A 26,989-nucleotide genomic window follows, 5' to 3' on the forward strand; every position below is an offset into this window, starting at 1 on the left:
GACCAAATGGTAAACGCAGAAATCGGTAGCGTCCAAATGGTGTGTTGAACGTTGTTAGCTTAGATGACTCTTCCGTGAGCTTGATATTCCAGTATCCTGATCGTGCGTCCATTACAGTGAAATAACGTGCTCCCACTAGCTTGGGTGTGATGTCATCTAGCGTTGGTAGAGGGTAGTGAGGGTGTTTGATAGCCTTGTTCAAATCTCTGGGGTCGAGACAGACTCTGAGCTTGCCTGTACGTGGTTTCTCAACCACTACTAACGCGTTGACCCACTCTGTCGGTTCTGTTTCCCGGACGATGATTTCTGTATTCTCCATGCTCTGCAGCTCCTCCTTCAGGTGACTATGTAGAGCAAGGGGTATCCTTCTCGGTGGGCAAACCACAGGGGTTGCTGCTGGGTCAAGGTGAATAGTGCATTCACCTGGGAATAGTCCGATTCCTTTGAAAACGTCAGCAAACTCCTCCATGACTGTCTGCTTCTCAACTGGTGCTGTCAATGATAGTACTAGCTTGACGAGGTCCATGTCTAAACATGCCTTTAGACCTAGCATTAGAGGTGCTCGAGTGTCAACAATGTAAAAATCCAACATCATGTCGCTTTCTTTGTACTTGCATTTCATCACGCATGTGCCTTTTACAATGAGCTGCTCACCCCCATAGCTGGTCAGTCTGCGTGAGGTGGGCTGTAGCTCACACTCATTCTTCAAGCTGTGATACTCACTCAGAGGAATTACATTAACCTGATATCCAGTGTCTAGTTTAAACTTAAGCTCTTTGCCCTGTTTTCCTATCTCAATATCGGCAAAAGCTTGCTCAGTCTCTGAAATCTGTTTTTTCTGTGACACAGAATCAATAAACAGTTCCTCTGCATTTGGCTCTCTATCTGGCATTTGGCTGTCACTCACTGTTTTTCCGAAAACAGTCCTGCAAACTTTAGCAAAGTGGTTCCGTTTACCACATTTAGTACATTGCCTTCCTTTGGCAGGGCAGTGCTCCTTTTCTCCATGCCAGTTGTTTCCACAATATCCACAGTTTTTGAAGCATTTTATGTCTGTGTCGCCCATTTTTAGAACTCTCTCTGTTCTTTCTGTTCTGAGACACGCTCTCTGGGCGATGTTCTTTGGTGTGTATCTATTAACTGCGTGCACTGTCTGTTCACTCGAGCTGCTCGTTGCGCCGGTTATGGTTTTCAACTGTGCTTGGGCTACCTCGTGTGATCTAGCTATGTCTATAGCTTTGTCCAGCGTTAGCCCGGACCCAACATTCAAAAGTTTCTCTCTCACTTTAGCTGAATGTATTCCAAACACGATGCGGTCTCTGACCATCTCATCTTTATCTGCATATACACAGTCTTTTACCAGCAGTTTTAACTCAGTCACGAACTGTTCAAACGACTCACTAGCTCCTTGTACTTCCTCCTGAAACTTGTACCTAGCGAATATCGTATTTGTCTTGGGCATCACATATGCTTCAAAATGGTCAAAATAATTTTTCAGTACCTTTGCTTCATCCGCGGTGAGAGACCATGTGTTAAAAATGTCTCTCCCTTTTTCTTCGATCCACAAGAGTAGGTAGCTGCATCTTTCTTCCTCCCCTTTGCTTTTCAGTGGACCCGAGAACATGAATTCCACGTGTTGCTTGAACTTGCACCATTCTCTATGTAAGTTCAAAGATTCCCAATTCATTCGAGGTAAGGGAGCTCCAACGATGCCCATTTCAAATCCCTGTTCTGACACCATGTCTTGTTTTGCACACTTTGTACAAAAATAATAAATTGCAGGACAACGGAGTATTACAGTTTAAACTCTTTTAATGAAGCATCAGGTCTGTCTGACTCACAACAGTACAGCACCGTGTGGACAAGATGGAGTCAGGGCCCCTGCGTCTTCTAAACAATAGCAGTCCTTACAGATGCCTGCAGGCCAATGACAACTCAGCATGTGATCACATGTGAATATAATAGGTATTCCTTACAGATGCCTGCGGGCCAATGATAAATCAATATGCAAATGTTACACCCCTAACGATCTTCCATCCATTATGGATAGAAACTGGTGCAGAGCTCACTGACCTCCTCACCAGAAATCCCAATGCGTGCTCCCGTCACTCAAGGGTCTGTGCCGAGAGTACTAACTCACAACACCTGCTCTATAGTGAACCATAAGCTTGCTTTAAAAGTCTTACACAAAGTTAGTCCGGAGGAGGTGGGGGTCCCCAATAGAGGGCTCTTTACGCGGGAGTCCTCCCTTTACCTATTGGGGACTCGGCCTGGAGGGTGTTGCGCGGAGCAGTCCCGTGCAATAAGGTATTAAGCAGGTTCACGGATTCCCAGGCCGCCTGCCTTTTCTGCGGCCTGGAGGAGCCCGTGTTCCATGTTTATATGGAGTGTGAGAGGTTGCAGCCCCTCTTCCATTATTTGAAGGGGCTGCTCCTCGAATTTTGGCTGCACTTCAGTCCCACGCTCCTGATCTTAGGTCACCCGGTGCGGAGGGGAGCAGGCAGATCAGGGGACCTCCTCGTGAGACTGCTCCTGGGCCTGGCCAAAGTGGCCATCAACTGGCCCAGGCAGCGGGCGGTCGAAGGGGTCGTTCAGCCCGACTGCCTGCCTCTCTTCCACGGCCACTTTCGCGCCCAGGTGGCCCTGCAGATGGAGCACGCGGTGTCCGCCAGCACACTCGAGGCCTTCCATGACCGGTGGGCACCACAGGGACTGGAGTGCCTCATCACCCCCGGCAACCAAATTTTAATTTAAGTTATTAAGTTTTCTTTAATGGTTTTTTAGTTACATTTTATTTGTTTATAGTGCGCACCAAAAGAGTACACAAAGTTAGAGAGTACCAGACGTAACTGTTACATGTCAGTGATCCCTGATGTATCTTTACCATAAATCTTTATTTGCAGGTGGCTCCCTGATGTCAACTTTTGGTGTTTTAGTGAATGCTCTGAAGATGTGTTGTATAAGATACCGTCACATCAGTGGAGACGTGAGCAGCTGGTTAGACCGAGCGAAGGAGAACTACGGTGGCTGGTACAGCGAAGCTCATGTGGACAACGTCAAATGCCTTGTCAGATTAATTCCACTATTTGCCTTTCAGATTCTATACAGGTTCTGCATACTCCAGGTAAGCCTTTTCAGCAGTTTGCAACAGTTAGTGTATTCAAATAAACTGAGCGAATCCTTCATGGGAAATGCCCAGGCAGGAGATGTTAAGGTTAAAAACTAGACGCTCCCAGAAGGTGAATGATCCTCCCCTTAATGTATTTTTAGGTTCTCTTGTACCGATGGTATTTTGTCCTCTTTGAAAATGGCTACAAAGTTCTCATTTACCAAGTCTGCCATTATCTTATTATCCATTATAGTCTCGTCTGGACCTGTCTTTAATGGGCCCACATTCCCCTTTACCACTCTCTCATTCAAAGAAATTCAAAGCAAAATGAAGGAAAAAAGAGGCATATGACAAAACTAGGGCTAATAATACAAAATAAAACCCAGCAGCATATAGAAAATACAGAGGGGAAGTCAAAACATCAGCAAAGCTAAGAGAGGGTTTGAGGAAAGACTGCCAGGGAGCATAAAGGGGAAAAGTAAAGAACTTTATAAATAAGTAAAGGACTAGTTAAGGAAAGGGTGGGGGCGATAACGATGAAAAAGGAAATCTTGTTATGGAGGATGAAGGAATAGTGGAGATACTGAATGAGTGTGTTGCCTTGGTTTTCACAGAAGAATGATAGTGGGAATGGAGGGGTACAAGAAAAGGAGGAGGAATGAGTCAATAGGGAAATGATAGGTAAGGAAGTAAAACCGAAACAAATGGTGGAGTTCAAAGTGGAAAAGGTGCCAGGCCCTGGGGGCATGAATCCCACAATGCTGAGGGAAGTCAGAGAAGAACTAGCAGAGGATCTGACCACAATCTTTGAAACATCCATAGATATGGAAGTTGTGCCAGTGGACAGGCAAATGTAACAATTCTGTTCAAAATGGGGAAAACAAGGATAAACCAGGTAACCATTGACCAGTCAGCCTAACATCAGTAGTGTTCACCTTCATAAAACAGAATAAAATTTATCCAAACCTAGAAAGATATGATGGGTTAATTAAGGACAACCAGCATAGATTTGAAAAAGTTAAATCAAGTCTGACAAACGTAATAGAGTTCTTTGAGGAAATAATGAAGTGTATTAATAAAGGAAATACAACGGATGTTGTGTATATAAATTTTCAAAGGCGTTTGATAAGGTGCTGCATAGGAGCCATATGGTATTAAAGTGAATGTGGCAGTATGGCTAGGAAGTTGGGTAAAGGATGTTTTTTAGATTGGACATATGTAAATCAGGGCAGTGTTGAGACCATTAATGTTCTCTCTCTCTCTCTCTGTCTCTCTACATATACATATATATATATATAATAAAATGATCTGGTCTTGAGTATAGGGGCACAATATCAATTTTTTAGACAACACAAAAATAGTTAACATGGTTAACAATGAAGAGGACTGTGCGATTTCAGTAGGTTATAGGCAGGTGGGTAGATAGATGGCAGATGAAATTCAATGTGAAGAAATATGAGATGAGACATTTTGGGGGGGGGAAGAATAAGGAGTGTAAATAGACACTAACTGGTGAAACATTAAATGAAGTATTATGGGTTCAGATATTCAAATCTTTAAATGGTGAAGGACAAGTTGATAAAACTGTTAAAATATAGCTCATGGGATCCTAAGCTTTATAAATAGAGGTATAAAGTACAAAAGCGAAAAGGTGGCGCTAAATCTGTACAAATCATTGGTTAGGTCGTAGTTAGAATACTGTGTCCAGTTTTAGATGCCTCACTTTAGGAAATATGTCAAGGCCATGGAGAGGGTGCAGAAGAGATTCACTAAGATAATACCAGACTAGAGAAACTGGAGCTCTTTTCTTTAGAGCAGGGAAGGTTAACAAGAGATCTGATAGAGGTATTCACAATTAAGAGAGGTTGACATGAATCAGTCATTCATGAAAGAAAGACTTATGGAATAATACTGAGCAGCCTGCGGGTGGCGCAGTCCAGTGAGAGTATAAATACTCGGGCACGGGCCCAGCTTGTGCAGGACATTCTTAACAGGAACTAGTGAAGGACACAGCTAGACCTCCATGTTGTAAAACAGTTGATTAAAGCTTTGTTTAACGCTTAGACCAAGTGCCTAGTAGTTTTCTTACATCAATTGAATCAACTGAAATTTGCTCCACGCTCCGAGTGATTTTGGGAACAGACGTCTATGACTCAAACGGTAGAAGGGAACCAGACGTAGTAATCAATCCATCATGGAGAAACTACTCAGACCCGCCCGTCTTGACCTGGACCCGAATTCACCTACAACTGCTAAGGTATGGAAACACTGGTATCGTACCTTCAGCAACTTCCTCGGGGCATGTGGTGAGAATGTTCCTGATAAGTTACAAATGCTTGCCAATTATATATCTCCTCATGTGTTTGACTATATCAAAGACTGTGTAAACTATGACTCCGCTATCCAAATACTGCAGCAACTATATGTTAAGGCCCCAAACTAAATTTTTGCTCGGCACTTACTGGCCACAACACGACAACAACCCGGGGTACCACTTGATGAATTCCTTCAAAAGCTTTGCAGGCTCAGCAAAGACTGTAATCTCAAAGCTGTCTCAGCTGAGCAGTACCAGGAGCAATTAATTCGTGATTCTTTTATTAATGGAATTGCGTCACCCTTCATACGCCAGCGTCTGTTGGAGAATAAAACCCTTGAGTTACAAGCTGCCTATGACCAGGCATATTCTCTGGACTTAGCAAAAAAAATGCAGATGCCTATCTTTTACCACGTGCACGGACTGCTGCTATCACTTTTAGTGACTCCTCCGATAAGCCTCAGGCGGAAGCCCTCACTAATGATGACTCTATCCTAGCTGATGATGACCCTACCCTAGCAGCATCTTGGCAGTCTAAAAAGAAGTGTTTCTTCTGTGGAGGTGCATTTCATTATAGGAAATTTTGTCCTGCTCGTAATGCAACCTGCAATCATTGCAGTAAAAAAGGTCACTTTTCTAAAGTATGTCAGTCAAGAGCCTCTCCTAGGGTTACAGCTGCTATCTATAAAACTGTTCCTTCCCCAAGAGCCACTACTAATGTTACAGCTGTCATCTATAAAACTGCTCCTCCTCCAAGAGCCACTACTAATGTTACAGCTGTCAAGTATAAAACTGCCCCTCCTCCCATCACAGCTGTTTTTCCCCAAAGCCTGTCCCATGCAACCACGAAGGTTTCGGTAAATGGGCACATTTTGAGTGCACTAATCAACTCATGTAGCTGTGATAGCTTCATCAGTGAGCAGGCTGTCAGTAAGTTAAAACTGCATATTTACCCCTCGGACAGGGAAATTGCAATGGCTCTGACGACACTGACCACCAACTCTTCCGGCTTTTGTCTTGTCGACCTTATTCTCAATGGCTGCACTTATTTTTCCACCCGGCTTGGGGTGCTCAAAAACCTATGCAGTGATGTGCTCCTGGGACAGGATTTCCAGAAGCAACACAAAAGACTCATTTTTGAGTTTGGAGGGTCAAAGCCGGAGCTTACTATTTCCAAAGTACCATTTTGTGCGCTTTCGGCGGCTTCACTCGACAAGCCCTCCTTGTTTGCCAATCTTTCCCCCCAATGCAAGCCAATAGTCACTAAATCACGACGTTTCAGTGAAGATGGTCTATCCTTTATCGAGACAGAAATCTCTTGTCTTCTAGCGGACGGTATCATTGAGCCATGTTCATCTTCCTGGCGGGCTCAAGTCGTTGTTGTTAAAATCCTCTGAAGCAACACAAGAAACGTCTTTGCATCGATTACTTGCAAACTATTAACCAGTATACCGACCTGGATGCCTACCCACTACCACGCATCGATGACATGGTCAATAACCTTGCCAATTACAGGGTATTTTCAACTTTTGACTTAAAAAGCGCATACCATCAAGTACCGTTAAAGGACTCTGACAAAAAGTATACGGCCTTTGAGGCCAATGGTCGGCTTTACCAGTTTTGTCGCCTTCCATTTGGGGTCACCATGGGGTGGCCGTCTTTCAACGGGCAATGGACAGCCTAGTCAAATAGGAGAACTTAACGGACACTTTTCCATATCTGGATAATATCACCATTGCTGGTCATGAACAGAAGGAGCATGATGCCGACCTCCAGAAATTTCTTGACGTTCTCCGTCGTCGCAACTTAACCTTAAATGAGTCCAAATCTGTGAAATCAGTACCATCAGTCAACATCCTTGGCTACTGGGTGGGCAAAGGTGTCATCGAACTGGATCCGGAGCGACTTCGTCCGCTTCAGGAGCTCCCTCCCCCTACGAATCTCGGCTCTCTTCGTCGGGCCCTCGGCATGTTTGCCTATTATGCGAAGTGGATACCCCACTTTTCCGACAAGATCCAGCCCCTGCTTCACGCAAAGTCATTTTCGTTGGAGGCAACGACTATTTCAGTTTTCGACCTCCTCAAGCAACAACTGGAAAAAGCCACGCTTCGTTCCATTGATGAAAATCTCCCTTTCGTGGTCGAGTGCGATGCATCGGAGGTGGCGATCTCGGCTACCTTGAATCAAGGTGGTCGACCTGTTGCATTTCTGTCCAGAACTTTGCAGGGTAGCGAGCTCCATTATCCTCCTGTCGAGATTGAGGCTACGGCCATCATCGAAGCAGTACGTAAACGGAGTCATTTTCTCGCTCGTCGCCATTTCATGCTTATAACCGATCAGCGCTCCGTGGCCTTTATGTTGGATAACTGGAAATGCACTAAGGTCAAGAATAACAAGATACAGCTCTGAAGAATGGAATTGGCCACCTTTGGCTACACCATAGATTATCGGCCCGGTAAAGATAACATGGCCCCGGATACCCTCACGCGTGCATTCTGTTCTTCCATGTCAACTTCGACTCTTGCAGATCTTCATACGGACTTATGCCATCCTGGCATTACCCGTATGTTGCACTTTGTGCGATCTAAAAATCTCCCATTTTCTACGGAAGACGTGAAAAGCACATGCTCCACTTGTAGAATTTGCGCGGAATTAAAACCGCAATTCTTCCGTCCGTCGGATGGCTCGCTCATACACGCTACACAGCCTATGCAGCGACTCAGCATTGACTTTAAAGGGCCATTGCCTTCTTCAACGCGAAACACCTACTTACTTACTATGGTGGAACAATATTCATGCTTTCCCTTTGCTTTCCCCTGTCCCAATATGCTTACTTCCACAGTGATCAAATGCCTCGATCAGGTCTTTTCCCTTTGCGGTATGGCCAATTTCATCCACTCTGATCGGGGTCCCTCCTTTATGTCAAGCGAACTCAAAAGTTATCTTTCCCAATGGGGAATCGCCACAAGTAAAACGACACCGTATCATCCTATTGGAAACGGACAGGTTGAGAGATACAACGCTATCATTTGGAAAGCTGTTCATCTTGCACTGAGGTCACACAACCTATCAAACCAGCAGTGGGAAACTGCTCCCTGACGCGTTGCATTCTTCTTTCTACATCCACCAATGTTACTCCTCATGAATGATTCTTCGGGTTCCAGCGTCGCTCCACTCATGGGACGTCCCTACCATCATGGTTGGCAGCTCCCGGCCCCGTGCTACTCCGAAGCTTCATCCGATCCTCCAAGAGTGATCCCCTCATCGACGAAGTGGAACTAATGGGTGTCAATCCTACATGCGCGTACGTGCGGTACCCTGATGGCCGGGAGTCCACAGTTTCACTTCGGGATCTGGCTCCCTGCCCAACCGGTCCCATGGACCCAATCGATAGAGGGATCCGTATTAACAACGCCGATACTCTGCGCTCCTCCGAGGATGACGCCCTACCCGGGACATCAAGGGATCTGCCAGCTACTCCACCGGATCAACCCGTGGAACAGAGCGCTCCCCGCGGGATGACCACCCGAAGCCAGGACGCCGGTCAATCACCGAATACTGAGCAGGATGAAGCCAGCTCTGTGCCTGTGGGGGCCCGTACCCGGAGTCACGATCTCCCCAGTCCCCCTCAGGTCAATCAAGGCAACACGGGCTCTGCCAGCCCACCGGTACGAACCAAGTGACCCAGGGACCAAGACACAGTCCGAGGAGACGTGCCTTCCAGCCACAAACGGAGATCCAAACGACTGCGGCTATTCGTAGTCCGATTAATCCGATAGAAGGAAGTCGCCGGACAACCAATCCTTCAGGCGGGAAAAATGACATGAATCAGTCATTCATGAAAGAAAGACTTATGAAATAATACTGAGCGGCCTGCGGGTGGCACTGTCCAGGGAGAGTATAAATACTCGGTCACGGGCCCAGCTTGCGCAGGACATTCTTAACAGGAACTAGTGAAGGACACAACTAGACCTCCATGTTGTAAAACAGTTGATTAAAGCCTTGTTTAATGCTTAGACCAAGTGCCTAGTAGTTTTCTTACATCAGAGGTTTTAATAAAGTAAATAGGGGAAACTATTTCCACTCTTTAGTGAATCAATAACTAGAGGGCATAAACTTCGGATCATCACCAATAGAACAAAGGGAGAGGTTCGGAGAATGTTTCTACTCAGAGGGTTGTCAGGACATGGAATGTCCTACCAGAGACAGGAGTGGAAGCAGAATCTATAATAACATTTGAAATGGGAAGTGGATAAATATTTGAAAAAATAAAATTTTAAAAGGATTTGGAGAAAGGTCAGGGGAATGAAACAAACTGATTTAGCTCCTTCAGAGAGCTGACACAGGGGATAGAGTGGGGGAATGGGACTGACTGGATTGCTCTACAGATAGCCGGCACAGACTCGATGGGCCAAATGGCCTCCTTCTGTGCCGTTATGACTCAATGGGCTGGATTTTGCCAGCCCCGAGGAGGCGGGACTGCCAGTAAAGTTGCAGAAAGTGGGGTCGGCTGGCAAACCCGCCCCCATCCCGCCTCCATGTCTTTTTGCCAGGAGGCGGGAAGCCGTCCTGACCCAGGTTCCGTCTCCTTGAGGCGGGAAAGGGATTAAATCCTTTTAACTGCCTGTTAACAGGTAGTTAGCAGGCAGAAAAAAGGATTAGTCCCATTTTACCTGACCAACTGCAGGCTTCCCGACCTCAGAGAACACCGGGTTGGAGGAGTCAAGTAGGGGGTCTGCGGGGGTCGGAGGGGTCTGAAAGTGAGATGTAGAGGAGAGTGATGGGTGCAATGTATGGAGTGGTCAGTATGTAAGGTGGTAAAGTAGGTAAATTGTTAACAAATGTTCACTTACCTTTGTTTCTGCCTACAGCATTGATCCGCTCTGGATCGGGGGTCCTGACATCTTCCTTGTAGATTTCACAGACTGGCTGTTGGGATCCTACGAACCAACAGTCATCTGAAATCTACAAAGTAGAAAGGTTTGATGAGTCCTGACCACAAGGGCTCATCAAACTACACAGAATGTCAGTGTTTGACAGCTTCACAGAGCTGTCAAACGCTGACATTTCTTCTTTCAAGAAATCTTGACAGATGACACATCAGAAGTTGACATGCTCTGTCAGTGACTTCCCCCCTAATTGGCTTGCTGAGCCCGCTGGGTGGGCTTAACAAAGTCAATCAGAGGAAAATCCCGCTGGTTGGCCAGAAGATGATGGAGGCGGGACTTAGACCTGACAAGCCGCAATCCCGCCTCCAACTCGTCTCCATTGACAAAATCCAGCCCTATGACTCTATGACTATGGGCCGATTGGCCTCCTTCTGTGCTGTAAAATTCTACGATTCTACTCTTGCTGATAGCTAATGTTGCTTATATCGAATACTAGTCTACAAATTTCATATTTCTATATGTAATTTGATTAGAGGAAACATTTCAGGTGAACTTTATGTATATAATAATTAGAAACCTTTGCTTACATTGCATATGTTTTCCAAGATAAAAGGCTGGTCAAACTCACTGCTAACATTATCATTTATAAACGCAGATCCCGTCGGCATACTTCATACAAACAATGCACTCCAATCTGAACCTGAGGGGATTTCTTCTTCCAATAGCAGCGCTGAATGTAATAGGCCTCATTCCTGTATTGCTGCTTGCACCTTTCCTGGAATATATTGGAGCTTGCATACTGTCTGTTCGTCGAGACCCAATATCACCATTGACACAGATGGGTAGGTGTCAGGTAGTCAACACATTACTAACGTTGCCTCATTGCTGAAATTTTTCATTGCAGGCTGTTTTTCTAGCCTGGGCTGATGGCGTTCTACAATAGAGAAAGAACTTGAATTTATATAGCACTTATTACAACCTCAAAATGAACCAAATGGCTCACTTTTGACATGCAGTTGCTGTTGTTATGCAGGCAAATACAGCAGCTAATTTGTGCACAGCAAGGCCCCACAAACAGCAAATGAATGAATGAGCAGATAATCTGTTTTTGGCAGTGTTGGTTCATGGATTAAAAGCAGCCAGGACACCAGTAGAACTCCCTGTTCCTCTTCAAATAGCCCCATGGGATCTTTTACATCCACCCAAGCAGGCAGATAGGACTTTTGTTTAATATCTCATCCAAAAGATGGCACTCCCTCAGTACTAATTGAAGTGTCAACCTAGATTATGTGCTCAAGTCTGTCATGAGGCTTGAACCCACAACCTTCTGATTTAAAGATATAAGTGCTCTCAACTGAGCCAAGCTGAATTAGATTAATTATTAAGAACACAGAAATAGCTCCCCTGATAGCTAGGTGGACAAATACACCACTGTGTGGTACTGTACTAAGAAAATTTTAGAAAATAACATTTTGGGATACAGTGTTTGAGTAATTGGAGACATAACATGTGGAAAGTGTAGCAAGCTTGGGAGGAACAAGTGACTGTGGACCTATGGTTCCCAAAGCTCTCCACCATTGGGATTTTCCTCGTGTTGTAGGAGTCTCTGCACCCCTAACAAAGAATCTATAACTTACTGGAAGTTAACAAACTGAATTTATTGTCTAAGAACTTTACAAAACAAGAAACTACAGGAGAAGCTCAAAACAGGTCTTTTCTTTTTCAATCCACACGAGGACTGGCTGGCCCCGCCCTCTACCTCTGACGTCATGACGTCATCACGTTTCCCGCCGAAGGGGACTTCACGTGACCCACGTGATGACGTCATCGCGTCAGATCGCGATGTTGTCGATCTAGCTCTGTTTAACCAGAGCCAACTTGAAAGGTAATAACATTGGTTACAGACAATTATGTAAGTCACTGTAAGAGTCTCTTAGTGGTTTTGCCACATACACCCCCCCAGAATTGTCTTTAACGAAAAGAGTCAATCGCTGAGGAGGTCGGACAAGTCTGTTGGACCGACTCCGAAATTCCCGGAGGGGAAAACGCTGAGCAGGCGGCAAACTGGTAGGCAGCACGGCGTTGTCAGGTATGGTAGCGGCCGGCGGCCGGCCGCGGCGCGGAGACTGCGCCAGCTCGATCGGTCGTTCGAGGTCCAGGTGCGCAGGCTTGAGGCGATCGACAGAGATGTGATCCGGTTTGCCCCCGGCGTCAATCACGAAACTCTTGTCCCCTGCCTGCAAAACCTTGAAGGGTCCGGCATACGGTGGTGCGAGCGGGGTACGATGGCCGTCCTGGCGCACAAACACGAACTTGGCTTTCGACAACTCCCCCGGGACGTTGGATGAAAGCAAACCATGCCGTGAGGTCGGAACTGGGCGGAAACAGCGGGCCGCATCCCGGAGGGTCTCTTTTTGTGTGGCCGCGGACCATGGTCGCGTAGGTAACGGCAGGAATTTACCTGGGACTCGAAGCGGTTGCCCATAAACCATCTCCGCCGCCGACGACTGGAGATCTTCCTTCAGCGCCGTGCGGAGTCCTAACATCACCCACGGTAGTTTGTCGACCCAGGATGCATCCAGCAGGCTGGCCCTGAGCGACGCCTTCAAGGAGCGGTGGAACTGCTCGCACAAGCCATTCGCTTGTGGGTGATAGTCCATAGTGCGGTGGAGTTTAACGCCCAACACGGAAATCACCTCGTTCCACAGTTAGGACGAAAATTGTGGCCCCCGATCCGACGAAATATCCGCAGGGACACCAAAACGGGCTACCCAGGATGAAACGAAAGCTCGAGCAACGTCCGCAGATGTGGTGGACGTCAGGGGAACTGCCTCCGGCCACCTCGTGGTGCAATCCACCATTGTCAAAAGGTACGTAAAGCCCCGGGAAGGTGGGAGTGGCCCCACTAAGTCGATGTGAATATGATCAAATCGCCGTTCCGGGACCTCGAAGGTGGCGAGCAGGGCTTTGACATGGCGCTGCACCTTGGACCGTTGGCAAACAACACAAGTGTTCGCCCAGTCCCTGACGTCTTTGCGTATTCCCCTCCATACGAATTTGGAGACCAGCAGTTTTTGCGATGCCCGCACTCCAGGGTGCGATAGGCCGTGTAAGGCATCGAAAATCGTACGACACCATTTAGACGGGACGATCGGACGGGGTGCACCCAGTGAAACATCGCAGAGCAGAGTGGTACCTGCGGAATGGAAAGGCACATCCCTCGGCTGGAGGCTGTTTGGAACCGAACGAAAACCCTGGGTCTCCGGGTCGTCCGCTTGGTCAACCACCATCTGTGCGTAGTCAATGCCCAATTGGATGGCCTGGACGGCGGCGCGGGATAGGCAATCGGCGACGATGTTGTCCTTACCGGTCACATGTTTGATGTCGGTGGTGAACTCCGATATGTACGTCAGCTGCCGTTGCTGCAGAGCCGACCATGGTTCCGCAGACTTGGCCATTGCGAACAGCAATGGCTTGTGGTCGACAAGCACGATGAAGCGTCGTCCTTCGAGGAGGAAACGGAAATGGCGGATGGCCAAAAACAAAGCCAACAGCTCTCGATCGAAAGTACTGTACCGGCGTTCATGCCGTTGCAGCTGGCGGCTAAAAAAGGCCAGGGGTTGCCACGCGCCATCGACCCACTGCTCCTGGACGGCCCCCACCGCGTAGTCTGACGCGTCCGTCGTGAGAGCGATGGTGGCTCCCGGCAGGGGGTGTGCTAACATGGTCGCATTGGCGAGTGCGGCTTTCGTCTCCTCGAAAGCACGATCCATGTCCTGTGACCATACCACAGGGTCCTTTCCCGTCGAGTCTCTGAGGGCCTCATATAGAGGACGCATGAGCTGTGCAGCCCTGGGGATGAAACGATGATAGAAGTTAACCATCCCCAGGAACTCCTGTAAAGCTTTCATGGATTTCGGTTTCGGGAACGCCGCAATTGCTTCCACCTTGACCCGAAGTGGCGTTGCTCCCATGGGGGTTATGCAGTGGCCCAGGAAATCCAGTTGCGATAGGCCAAAACGGCATTTGTCCGAGTTAACGATGAGGCCGTGCAGCTGAAGCCGTCTGAAAAGGACCCGAAGGTGCTCGAGGTGTTCCTCCTTGGAGGTGCTGGCAACCAGAATATCGTCCAAATAAACAAACAGAAAGTCAAGGTCCTGCAGGACTGAATCCATGAGGCACTGAAACGCCTGTGCCGCGTTCTTAAGCCCAAAGGGCATTAGCAGGAATTCAAAGAGTCCAAAGGGGGTAATTACCGCTGTCTTTTCGACATCCTGAGGGTGCACCGGCACCTGATGGTAACCACGGACGAGGTCGATTTTGGAGAAGATGGACGTCCCCGCCAAATGTGCTGAGAAGTCCTGTATATGGGGAATGGGGTAGCGGTCGGGCGTCGTTATGTCATTGAGGCGGCGATAATCCCCACAGGGCCGCCATCCCCCGCCAAGCTTGGGGACGATGTGGAGAGGGGAGGACCAGGGGCTACTGGACCGACGGATGATCCCCATTTTTTCCATCACGGCGAACTCCGCCTTTGCTGCCGCTAGCTTGCTGGGCTCTAAACATCGCGCCCTGGCGTAAACGGGCAAGCCAGTAGTCGAAATATGGTACTCCACCCTATGCTTGACGGTCGGAGCCGAAAAGTTGGGCTTCGTCAGCTCGGGGAAATCCTAGAGGAGACGGGCGAAATCGTCGGGCTGCGGCCGCGCACATGAAATCGTATGTGACGCAGCCGTGCTGCGCGCCCCCGAAATATCATCGAGCGTGGTGGCGCGAATGAGGCGTCGATTTTTCACGTCCACCAACAGGCCGTTGGCGCCTAAAAAGTCAGCACCCAACAGGGCCTGTGAGATTTGAGCGGTGATGAAATTCCAGCTGAAAAACTGTCCACCGAAACATACTCGGACGAGGCGCTTCCCGCAAGTGCGGATCGAACCCCCGTTGGCCGCTTGCATAGGGGGACCACGGCTGCCGGAGCGAAGGTCTATGACTGAGGCGGGCAGTATGCTGCATTGCGCCCCCGTGTCGCATAGAAAACGACGGCCGGAGATGGAGTCGGTTACGTAGGTGAGATTCCCAGAAGCACCGATCGCCATCGCGGCCGCGGGGGAAGTACCGGGACCGGCGTGCTTGACTCGCAGCGGTCTGTTCGACGGTCTGGTAACGAAACTGCACGGCGAGCGGCAGCAGCGGGCCTTCGGGCCGAAATGGGCGTAGTAGTAGCAGAAACCGGTCGTCGGAGGCGCCTTTGTCGGAGCCGGGGCCGGGCTCTTCGTGGCGGGGCGTTGCGCGAGGGCGCAGTATTGTTGCCGGACTGCGTAAAGCTTATCCGCCTCTTCGGCGAGCGCGACGCAGTCTGCGGTTTCTGCTCGGGCAAGGGACGCCTGTACTTGCTCAGGAAGTTGAGTAAGGAGCAGTTCGCGAAACAGAAAGCACTGGGGCTCGGACCCCAGGAGACCCGAGGGTTTGGAGTCTCCTAACCCTGGTAGAGCCAGTAAACGGCGAGCGCGCTCCGCTTTGGTGAGACCAAATACCTGCAGCAATCGTGTCTTGATGGCGACATACTTGTCAGCAGTCGGAGGACTCTCCAGCAGGCTGATGATTCTCGACACCGTCGAGCTCTCGAGGGCGGAGACCATGTGGAGATATCTGGTCTGATCCTGAACGATGTTGCGGAGCTCAAATTACGCCTTGGCTTGCACAAACCAAGAGGCTGCCTGTTGTTCCCAGAATTGGGGGAGCTTCAAGGCCACTGCGTTGGCCTCCATCACTGGCCTGTGTTTGGCGTTCACCGCGAAAAACGATCGCGAGGAATCGGGGTCACCAATGTAGGAGTCTCTGCACTCCTAACACAGAATCTATAACTTACTGGAAGTTAACAAACTGAATTTATTGTCTAAGAACTTTACAAAACAAGAAACTACAGGAGAAGCTCAAAACAGGTCTTTTCTCTTTCAATCCACACGAGGACTGGCTGGCCCCGCCCTCTACCTCTGACGTCATGACGTTTCCCGCCGAAGGGGACGTCACATGACCCACGTGATGACGTCATCACGTCAGATCGCGATGTTGTCGATCTAGCTCTGTTTAACCAGAGCCAACTTGAAAGGTAATAACATTGGTTACAGACAATTATGTAAGTCACTGTAAGAGTCTCTTAGTGGTTTTGCCAGTGTCATGTCTGGGTCTGTTGTAGACTCATTGATAGAGATTGATTGCCACGATTAGTCAACAACTCCATTACTGTAGTATCATGCGACTGCCAGGATGGTAGAAGGCGAACTAGATGGACCATGGTCTTTTTTCGTCAAGCGATTCCTAAGCCACACAGGACAGAAGATTCCAGTATGATAGCAAAATACTGCAGATGCTGGAAATCCGAAATAACAACAGAAAATGCTGGAAAAACTCAGCAGGCCAGGCAACATCCGGGGAGAGAAATTAGAGTGACGTTTCGGGTCGAACCCTTTTTCAAACTGGAAAGGAAATAAAATAGATTGAAGGCAGGGCTGCGATAGAACAAAAGAAGTAAAAGAAGTAAAAGAGACATTAAGAGGTATTCAAAACCAGACGAGATGGTAATAGGACAGTGGAGACAAAAGACGGCAAGATTAGGTGTGAAGTGTACTGGCAGGATGGGAGACAGCTGCCGTGTGGGAGAGAGAAAAAAAACAGGAAAGTGGGGGAAGGGAAGATCCAAAACAAAGGGATGGAAAAAAAATATAAGTAAAAATGTAATAGGGGCCGAAGTTATGATCTGAAATTGTTGAACTTGATATTGAGTCCGGAAGGCTGCAAAGTGCCTAATCGGAAGATGAGGTGCTGTTCCTCGAGTTTACGTTGAGCTTCCGTGGAACAATGCCAGAGGCCAAGGACGGTGAGGTCTGAGTGGGAATGGAGCGGTGAATTAAAATGACAGGCGACCGGAAGCTCGGGGTCACCCTTACGGACTGAATGGAGGTGTTCCGCAAAGCGGTCACCCAATCGGCGTGTGGTCTCCCCAATGTAGAGGAGACCGCATCGTGAGCAGCGAATACAGTATACTAGATTGCAAGAAGTACAAGTAAATCGCTGTTTCACCTGGAAGGGGTGTTTGGGGCCCTGGACAGTGGGAAGGGGGGAGGTATAGGGGCAGGTGTTACATCTCCTGCGCTTGCACGGGAAGGTGCCAGGCGAAGGGGAAGGGCTGTTGGGGGTGATAGAGGAGTGGACTAGGGTGTCTCGGAGGGAGCGGTCCCTACGGAATGCTGAAAGGGGAGGGGAGGGGAAGATGCGTTTGGTGGTGGGATCACTTTGGAGGTAGCGGAAATGGCGGAGGATGATCCGTTGGATGTGGAGGCTGGTGGGGTGAAAGGTGAGGACAAGGGGAACCCTATCATGGTTCCGGGAGGGAGGGGCAGGGGTGAGGGCAGAAGTGCGGGAGATAGAATGGACACGGTCGAGGGCCGTGTCAACCACGGTAGAGGGGAATCCTCGGTTGCGGAAAAAGGAAGACATGTCGGAAGCACTGGTGTGGAAGGTGGCATTGTCGGAGCAGATACGGCGGAGACGGAGAAACTGGGAGAATGGAATAGAGTCCTTACAGGAGGTGGGTTGGGAGGAAGTGTAGTCTCGGTAGCTGTGGGAGTCAGTGGGCTTGTAGTGAATATTGGTCGATAACCTATCCCCAGAGATGGAGCCGGAGAAGTCGAGGAAGGGAAGGGAAGAGTCAGAGATGGACCATGTGAAGGTGAGGGAAGGGTGGAAATTGGAGGCAAAGTGAATGAAATTGTCTAGTTCGGGGCAAGAGCAGGAAACGGCACCGATACAGTCATCAATGTATCGGAAAAAGAGGTGAGGGAGGGGACCTGAGTAGGACTGGAACAAAGAGTGTTCCATATATCCCACGAAAAGGCAGGCATAGCTAGGACCCATGTGGGTACCCATAGCAACACCTTTGATTTGGAGGAAATGAGTGGAGTTAAAGGAGAAGTTGTTCAATGTGAGAACAAGTTCAGCCAAGCGGAGGAGGGTGGTGGTGGATGGGGACTGGTCGGGCCTCTGTTCAAGGAAGAAGCGGAGCGCCCTCAGGCCATCCTGGTGGGGGATGGAGGTGTAGAGGGATTGTACGTCCATGGTGAAAAGGAAGCGGTTGGGGCCAGGAAACTGGAAACTGTTAAAGTGGCGGAGGGCGTCCGAAGAGTCGCGGATGTAGGTGGGAAGAGACTGAACAAGGGGAGAAAAGATAGAGTTGAGATAGGAAGAGATAAGTTCCGTAGGGCAAGAACAGGCTGAAACGATGGGTCTAGCAGGGCAGTCCTGTTTGTGGATCTTGGAAAGGAGGTAGAAGCGGGCTGTGCGGGGTTGGGGAACTATGAGGTTGGTGACCGCGGGGGCAAGATCTCCAGAGGAGATGAGGTCAGTGACAGTCTTGGAAATGGTGGTTTGATGTTCGGTAGTGGGGTCATGGTCCAGGTGGAGGTAGGAGGAGGTGTCAGAGAGTTGGCATCCTTTCCAAGATCCACAAACAGGACTGCCCTGCTAGACCCATCGTTTCAGCCTGTTCTTGCCCTACGGAACTTATCTCTTCCTATCTCAACTCTATCTTTTCTCCCCTTGTTCAGTCTCTTCCCACCTACATCCGCGACTCTTCGGACGCCCTCCGCCACTTTAACAGTTTCCAGTTTCCTGGCCCCAACCGCTTCCTTTTCACCATGGACGTACAATCCCTCTACACCTCCATCCCCCACCAGGATGGCCTGAGGGCGCTCCGCTTCTTCCTTGAACAGAGGCCCGACCAGTCCCCATCCACCACCACCCTCCTCCGCTTGGCTGAACTTGTTCTCACATTGAACAACTTCTCCTTTAACTCCACTCATTTCCTCCAAATCAAAGGTGTTGCTATGGGTACCCACATGGGTCCTAGCTATGCCTGCCTTTTCGTGGGATATATGGAACACTCTTTGTTCCAGTCCTACTCAGGTCCCCTCCCTCACCTCTTTTTCCGATACATTGATGACTGTATCGGTGCCGTTTCCTGCTCTTGCCCCGAACTAGACAATTTCATTCACTTTGCCTCCAATTTCCACCCTTCCCTCACCTTCACATGGTCCATCTCTGACTCTTCCCTTCCCTTCCTCGACTTCTCCGGCTCCATCTCTGGGGATAGGTTATCGACCAATATTCACTACAAGCCCACTGACTCCCACAGCTACCGAGACTACACTTCCTCCCAACCCACCTCCTGTAAGGACTCTATTCCATTCTCCCAGTTTCTCCGTCTCCGCCGTATCTGCTCCGACAATGCCACCTTCCACACCAGTGCTTCCGACATGTCTTCCTTTTTCCGCAACCGAGGATTCCCCTCTACCGTGGTTGACACGGCCCTCGACCGTGTCCATTCTATCTCCCGCACTTCTGCCCTCACCCCTGCCCCTCCCTCCCGGAACCATGATAGGGTTCCCCTTGTCCTCACCTTTCACCCCACCAGCCTCCACATCCAACGGATCATCCTCCGCCATTTCCGCTACCTCCAAAGTGATCCCACCACCAAACGCATCTTCCCCTCCCCTCCCCTTTCAGCATTCCGTAGGGACCGCTCCCTCCGAGACACCCTAGTCCACTCCTCTATCACCCCCAACAGCCCTTCCCCTTCGCCTGGCACCTTCCCGTGCAAGCGCAGGAGATGTAACACCTGCCCCTATACCTCCCCCCTTCCCACTGTCCAGGGCCCCAAACACCCCTTCCAGGTGAAACAGCGATTTACTTGTACTTCTTGCAATCTAGTATACTGTATTCGCTGCTCACGATGCGGTCTCCTCTACATTGGGGAGACCACACGCCGATTGGGTGACCGCTTTGCGGAACACCTCCATTCAGTCCGTAAGGGTGACCCCGAGCTTCCGGTCGCCTGTCATTTTAATTCACCGCTCCATTCCCACTCAGACCTCACCGTCCTTGGCCTCTGGCATTGTTCCACGGAAGCTCAACGTAAACTCGAGGAACAGCACCTCATCTTCCGATTAGGCACTTTGCAGCCTTCCGGACTCAATATCAAGTTCAACAATTTCAGATCATAACTTCGGCCCCTATTACATTTTTACTTATATTTTTTTTCCATCCCTTTGTTTTGGATCTTCCCTTCCCCCACTTTCCTGTTTTTTTTCTCTCTCCCACACGGCAGCTGTCTCCCATCCTGCCAGTACACTTCACACCTAATCTTGCCGTCTTTTGTCTCCACTGTCCTATTACCATCTCGTCTGGTTTTGAATACCTCTTAATGTCTCTTTTACTTCTTTTACTTCTTTTGTTCTATTGCAGCCCTGCCTTCGATCTATTTTATTTCCTTTCCAGCTTGACAAAGGGTTAGACCCGAAACGTCAACTCTAATTTCTCTCCACGGATGTTGCCTGGCCTGCTGAGTTTTTCCAGCATTTTCTGTTGTTATTACAGAAGATTCCATGTTCAATTCTGATCTGTGGTAGGCTAGTTATCTTAGCCTGAGCAGCAGTCATAGAGTCATAGAGTTATACAGCACAGAAAGAGGCCCTTCAGCCCATCGTGTCTGCACCGACCATCAATCCCTGTCCAGTCTAATCCCATTTTCCAGCATTTGGTCCATAGCCTTGTATGCAATGGCATTTCAAGTGCTCATCCAAATGCTTCTTGAATGTTATGAGGGTTCCTGCCTCTACCACCCTTTCAGGCAGTGAGTTCCAGATTCCAACCACCCTCTGGGTGAAAAAGTTCCTCCTCAAATCCCCTCCAAACCTCCTGCCCCTTACCTTGAATCTATGCCCCCTTGTTATTGACCCCCCTACTAAGGGGAAAACTTCCTCTTTATCTACCCTATCTATGCCCCTCATCATTTTGTACACCTCAATCAGGTCCCCCCTCAGCCTTCTTTGCTCCAAGGAAAACAACCCCAGCCTGTTTAGTCTTTCTTCATAGCTGAGGCGCTCCATCCCAGGTAACATCCTGGTGAATCTTCTCTGCACCCTCTCCAAAGCAATCACATCCTTCCTATAGTGAGGCGACCAGAACTGCACACAGTACTCCAGCTGTGGCCTCACCAGCGTTTTGTACAGCTCCATCATAACCTCCCCGCTCTTATATTCTATGCCTCGGCTAATGAAGGCAAGTATCCCATATGCCTTTTTAACCACCTTATCTACCTGTTCCGCTGCCTTCAGGGATCTATGTACATGTACACCAAGGTCCCTCTGACCCTCTGTACTTCCTAGGGTCCTACCACTCATTGTGTATTCCCTTGCCTTATTTGTCCGTCCAAAATGCATCACCTCGCACTTTTCAGGGTTAAATTCCATTTGCCACTTTTCCGCCCATCTGACCAACCCGTTTATATCGTCCTGTAGCCTGAGGCTTTCCTCCTCACAATTTACCACCCCACCAATTTTCGTGTCATCTGCAAACTTACTGATCATACCTTTTACATTCTCATCCAAACCATTTATGTAGATCACAAACAGCAAGGGTCCCAGCACCGATCCCTGAGGTACCCCACTGGACACAGGCTTCCAGTCACAAAAGCAACCTTCGACCATCACCCTCTGCCTCCTGCCACTCAGCCAGTTTAGGATCCAACGCGCCAAGGCACCCTGGATCCCATGGGCTCTTACCTTCTTGACCAGTCTCCTATGCGGGACTTTGTCAAAAGCTTTACTGAAATCCATGTAAACCACATCCACAGCATTTCCCTCATCCACACACCTAGTCACCCCCTCGAAAAATTCAATCAGATTGGTCAGACATGATTTACCCTTGACAAAGCCATGCTGACTATCCTCGATTAGTCCTTGCCTCTCCAAGTGGAGACTAATTTTGTCCCTCAGAATTTTTTCCAATAATTTCCCTACCACAGATGTTAGACTCACTGGCCTGTAATTCCCTGGTTTATCCCTGCTACCCTTCTTGAATAATGGTACTACGTTAGCTGTTCTCCCGTCCTCTGGTACATCCCCTGTGGCCAGAGAGGTTCTGAAAATTTGTGTCAGAGCCCCTGCAATCTCCTCCTTTGCCTCACACAACAGCCTGGGATACATCTCGTCCGGGCCTGAGGATTTATCCACTTTTTGGCCTGCTAAAACCACTAGTACCTCCTCCCTCTCGATGCTAATATGTTCAAGTATGTCACAGTCCCCTTGCCCGATTTCTATGTCTACATCGTCTTTCTCCATAGTGAACACAGATGCAAAAAATTCATTTAAAACCCCGCCTACATCATCTGGCTCTACACACAGATTGCCACTTTGGTCCCTAATGGGCCCTACCCTTTCCCTGGTTATCCTCTTGCCCTTAATATACTTATAAAACATCTTAGGATTTTCCTTTATTTTGCTCGCCAGTGTTATTTCATGGCCCCTCCTCGCCCTCCTAATTTCTTTTTTAAGTATGCCCCTGCACTTTTTATACTCCTCTAGGGCTTTCTCCGTCTTTAGTCTTTTGTAACTGCCAAAAGCCCCCCTTTTTCTCCTAATGCATTTTTGTCCAAGGTTCCCTTTGCTTGTTGGTCCCACCCTTGACCTTTACAGGAACATGTTGGCGTTGTACTCTCTCTATTTCCCTTCTGAAAGTCTCCCACTGCTTTGATGTGGATTTTCCTATAAGTAGCTGCTCCCAGTCCACTTTGGCCAGATCCTGCCTTATCATATTAAAATCGGCCTTTCCCCAATTTAGAACCCTTATTCCCGGGCCGTCTTTGTCTTTTTCCATGACCACCTTAAATCTCACCGAATTATGGTCACTGTCGCCAAAATGCTCAGTATGTGGTGCTACAATTGTTTTCATTATTGGGGAGGGAAAATGATCAGCAAAGGTTCCTGCTCCTGAATTCTATCCCGCGACCTCTCCTCTGCTGGGAGGTGCATGTGTCTGGACATTGGATGAAGTCAGAATTGGACTTACCCATGAAGAGTTTTGTGCCTGCTGATACTCACTGTCGAGGTCCACGTGAAAAATTGGCCACTTGGGTGAGGTACTGGAGACCTGGTCACACTGGTGGAGCTATATCCCAGAAAACGCTAGTATGTCAGGGGACAAGGGGAGAAAACTGGAGGGAGGGAAGAAAGAAAATGCTTTGTTCTCGAGGCCCTAGTTTCTGAATGTGCAGCGGGAAGCCTCGCCCACCTGCCATGCAGATCAGGAAATGAACAGATTATGGGCAATTTCTCGATGCGTGCAGTGGGAGGTCAAAGCTTTGTGCCACTAATGAGCATTCGGAAAACCAGCCCCACAGTTTTCAATGCCTCCTGTTGATTTCTGTAGCACATTATATAAATGCTGGTTCTTTCCTCTCAATATTGAATTTTACAAACATCTTACAGATCAGGGTGACTTTAATGGAAGTAATGGTTAGTTATTCAACAGATGGTGCACACGTCATATTCTTCTCTTATACTACTGAAGATTAATATCTACATATCTTACGGGTGATGAGCGCCAATATTAAGCTGTCACATCTGCCCTTGAATAACTTATTTATTCTACAGTCTGGCTGTTAGTAATGATTTATTCATCTTGTTTGCTTTATGTATTACCAGTTCCTTCAAACAACTTTTTCCCAGAGCTGACATATTTGGAATAACAAACTGTGTCTCACCAGAAAAATTGCTTATCCAATTTTGAGGAATTGTTTGAGGAAGTGACTTTCCATGCGGTCGGTGAAAAACCATTTGACATGGTCTACGTAGCTTTCCAAAAGCCTTCCATAAAAATTCCTTACAAAAGATTGCCGAGAACCAGTGGGAATTCAAGGCAAAGCAAGAAGGTGGATAAAGAACTGGCTGAGAAAAAAAGAGGTGGTGGGTGCTTGTTAGAGGAATGCAGCCAGGGTGAGGGGAAGGACTACGGGGAGTGTCACGGGCTTCAGGGCTGGAGCCCCCTACTGTTTCTAGTCTACATTAATGGATTCAGAAACCCAGTGCAAACTGGTCAACTTTGCAGTTGGCATTAAACTGTGGGTGGGGCAGTTCAGTCAGAGAAAGCAAATGGACAAATCAGTGGTAGATGAAGCTCAATATAGACACGAGCAAGTGCATTGGAAGAAAAAATGGGTGTCACAATATACAATGGATGCTGTAGAAGTAACTAAATGTTGAGCAGAAAGGGATGTGGAGGTGATAGTAGATTTGGCAATTAATACATCACTGTGGGGCAGTAATAAACAAAACAAACCGAGTGCCAAATTATCAAGCGCTTTTCTGACTTCAGGATGTCTCAGAGCACTTCACAGCCAATGAAGTGGTTTTGAAGTGTTGTGACTATTGTGACGTTGGCAAATGCAGCAGCCAGTTTGTGCACAGCAAGGTCCCACAAATAGCAATGAGATAAATAATCAAAGAGTGAGCCAGGTTTGGTCTCCAGATAGGGTAAAGGAGACAAGAACCTCAAACTCACTCAAGAGACAGATGACAAGATGGGAGAATGTAGGCCTGGCGTTTCCGCTAGGTTGAGCTGTTTTTTTTTGCAGAAATTGGCCAAACCAGCACAAAGGATTGTGGAATTTCAAGTGCAAATTACGTCCAGTGCATCGAGTTTGTGGGATCTTTTGCGCAGGTTTAAAAAACATTGTGCTGGAAACTGGCCCTGCCCACAAAACTGGCCACACCCCCAGATCGAATTTATCACCATTGCGAGTTTCTGCTTATTGCGCCTGTTTGCGGGCCTTCGAGGAGGCTCTTAAAATTAAGCTGGTTTTTAAGAGCAAGGACACTAATTAGTACATTTTGAAAGCCTTTGAATTTACTAAGAAGCTGACTACTGTACATCAGTATAACCAGCAAATGGTTCAGTGTAGTTTATTAAAGTCACTTTCGGTGTTTTAAAATCAGTTTACTCACAGGCGGTGGACTGGACTAAAAATGCTCATTCTTTGTGAGAAGCCCATTTTCAGCTGTATTAATAAAACTGCATCAGGTCACCACTCTCAAATATATCAAGGAATATTTTTTAAAGCAAAAGGTATTTTTGTAAAGATTACATTCTAATACACTGCCCAATTGGGCTGGCTCATGGCAGATTTTACATTCGGCAATATGCAAATGAGTTTAAGCAGAAACTTGAGGATAAAAAACACTTCTCAAAACGAGTGCAACTTTGGTTGTAATTTGCGCCCAGATCGCGATTGCGCCCAAAGCAGAAACTCTAGGCCTATAGGTTTTTTCCAAAAATTTGAATATGGGCAAAATGACTTCCCTCATCTTTATCCATCTTTGTGATAGATTTTGGTCTGACACCAACAGAAACGATATAAAGATGAGTAGATAGGCCCTTGTGGATAATGCTTTTGATGAACCTGCAGCAGAGGAAGGCCTGCAGGGCATGGACTCCCCTTCCTGTCATTAACTCACAATGACTTTTAAATTCTTCCAGTTATCGGCCACCTGTGCGCGGTGTTGTCCATGGTGGTCGCTGGGATATCAGAGGTGCACAGGAGGAACTTTCTGCTGGTGGAGCAGACGCTATCTGGAAAGGTGCTCCTTGTGTCTTCAATGCCCTGCTTTCAACTCGCTCCTCAGTACCTTTTGCTCGGAATTGCTGAGGCACTGGTCACACCTGCCTGTAAGTACAAGTCTCTTATGTGATTAGTGATTCAGTCTAGAAATTATTTCCAAAACTTTACTTTTGCAAATTTCCAAATGTCTTTTTCTAACCTCAGCAGTTTGACAAATGTTTTAATTTTGATTCACAGGGTAGATTTTATGGTTTAACACTCAATGCACAGACCTTCATGCATCCCAGCTCTTTAGAAAGCGATTGTGCTGAAATCTAAGAGCAAGGGTAACGCGTTGTCTGCTTAACAATCCTTCAAAAATTGAAATGTTTCTAATGGAAGGAATAACAGGAATGCTCACTCTAGTGGGGTAATATTGTAATGGTCTGCTCTTGGTATGGAGCCTTGTTGGAGAGGAGTGTACTGCACTAACTGAACAAGCACTTTGGCAGAATCTCCCAACCCTGTTACCTCTACCACTGAGAAGGAAAAGAGCTGCAATGTTATGGGAGCACCATCACCTCCGAATCCTGGATTGGACATATATCATTGTTCCTTCACTGTTATTGGGTTAAAATCCTGGAATTCCCTACCATCATTGCAGGGAATGTGGAGGTTAAAGACGAAGGCCCACTACCACCTTTTTAGGATGGGCAATAAATGTGACCTCACCAGCCACATCCCAAGAAATGTGCTTTTTATGTGCAAAATGATTTTCCCTGTGAATGACGTTATTGTGGAGCACAGCTAATTGCAGTCGCTGTTGGTGACATGCACTTGGTCAAATTCCTTTCCACTGCACCCATAGAACATTTGGGTCGATTTTCTGAGTTTGCGTTAAGGGGAGGAACCACAGTGAACATTGGGAAAATGGGGTGTGCTGCCCATGATTTTCCTTACTATCCCGATGTGTGCAACTGATGGACAAAGCTCCCTGCTGCTGGCACTGATGTGCCTCAATAAATCCGAGACTCGATGTTAGCGAAACAAAACAAGGCTTTTATTGACTTAGAAGGTAACACACAGAGGAGAATGTATCTTCCATCCAGAGGTCTGCCGTACTGGATGTGCTGCAGGCTGGGCCAGCTTACATAGGAGCCAGGTATGGGCGGAGCCCTACACACAGTACAATACAATGGAAATGAAACTGAAACCAACCACAGTCACAGGCAGAGAAATACTGATGA

At 48.0% G+C, this 26,989-nt stretch overlaps 1 protein-coding gene across 1 annotated transcript in view; it reads left to right on the forward strand.

The window, feature by feature from the left end:
* Nucleotides 1-26,989, forward strand: part of slc15a5 (solute carrier family 15 member 5) — a 55,574-nt gene that overhangs the window by 22,043 nt on the left and 6,542 nt on the right. The window contains exons 4-6 of the mRNA XM_086010924.1: nt 2,904-3,124; nt 10,968-11,154; nt 25,682-25,870. Coding sequence (XP_085867050.1) covers nt 2,904-3,124; nt 10,968-11,154; nt 25,682-25,870 — 597 coding nt within the window. The remainder of the gene's footprint in view (nt 1-2,903; nt 3,125-10,967; nt 11,155-25,681; nt 25,871-26,989) is intronic.

The sequence above is a fragment of the Somniosus microcephalus genome, chromosome 17, assembly GCF_052327205.1.
Source record: "Somniosus microcephalus isolate GS21.2 chromosome 17, FLI_Smic_1.0, whole genome shotgun sequence".
Lineage (NCBI taxonomy): Eukaryota > Metazoa > Chordata > Chondrichthyes > Squaliformes > Somniosidae > Somniosus > Somniosus microcephalus.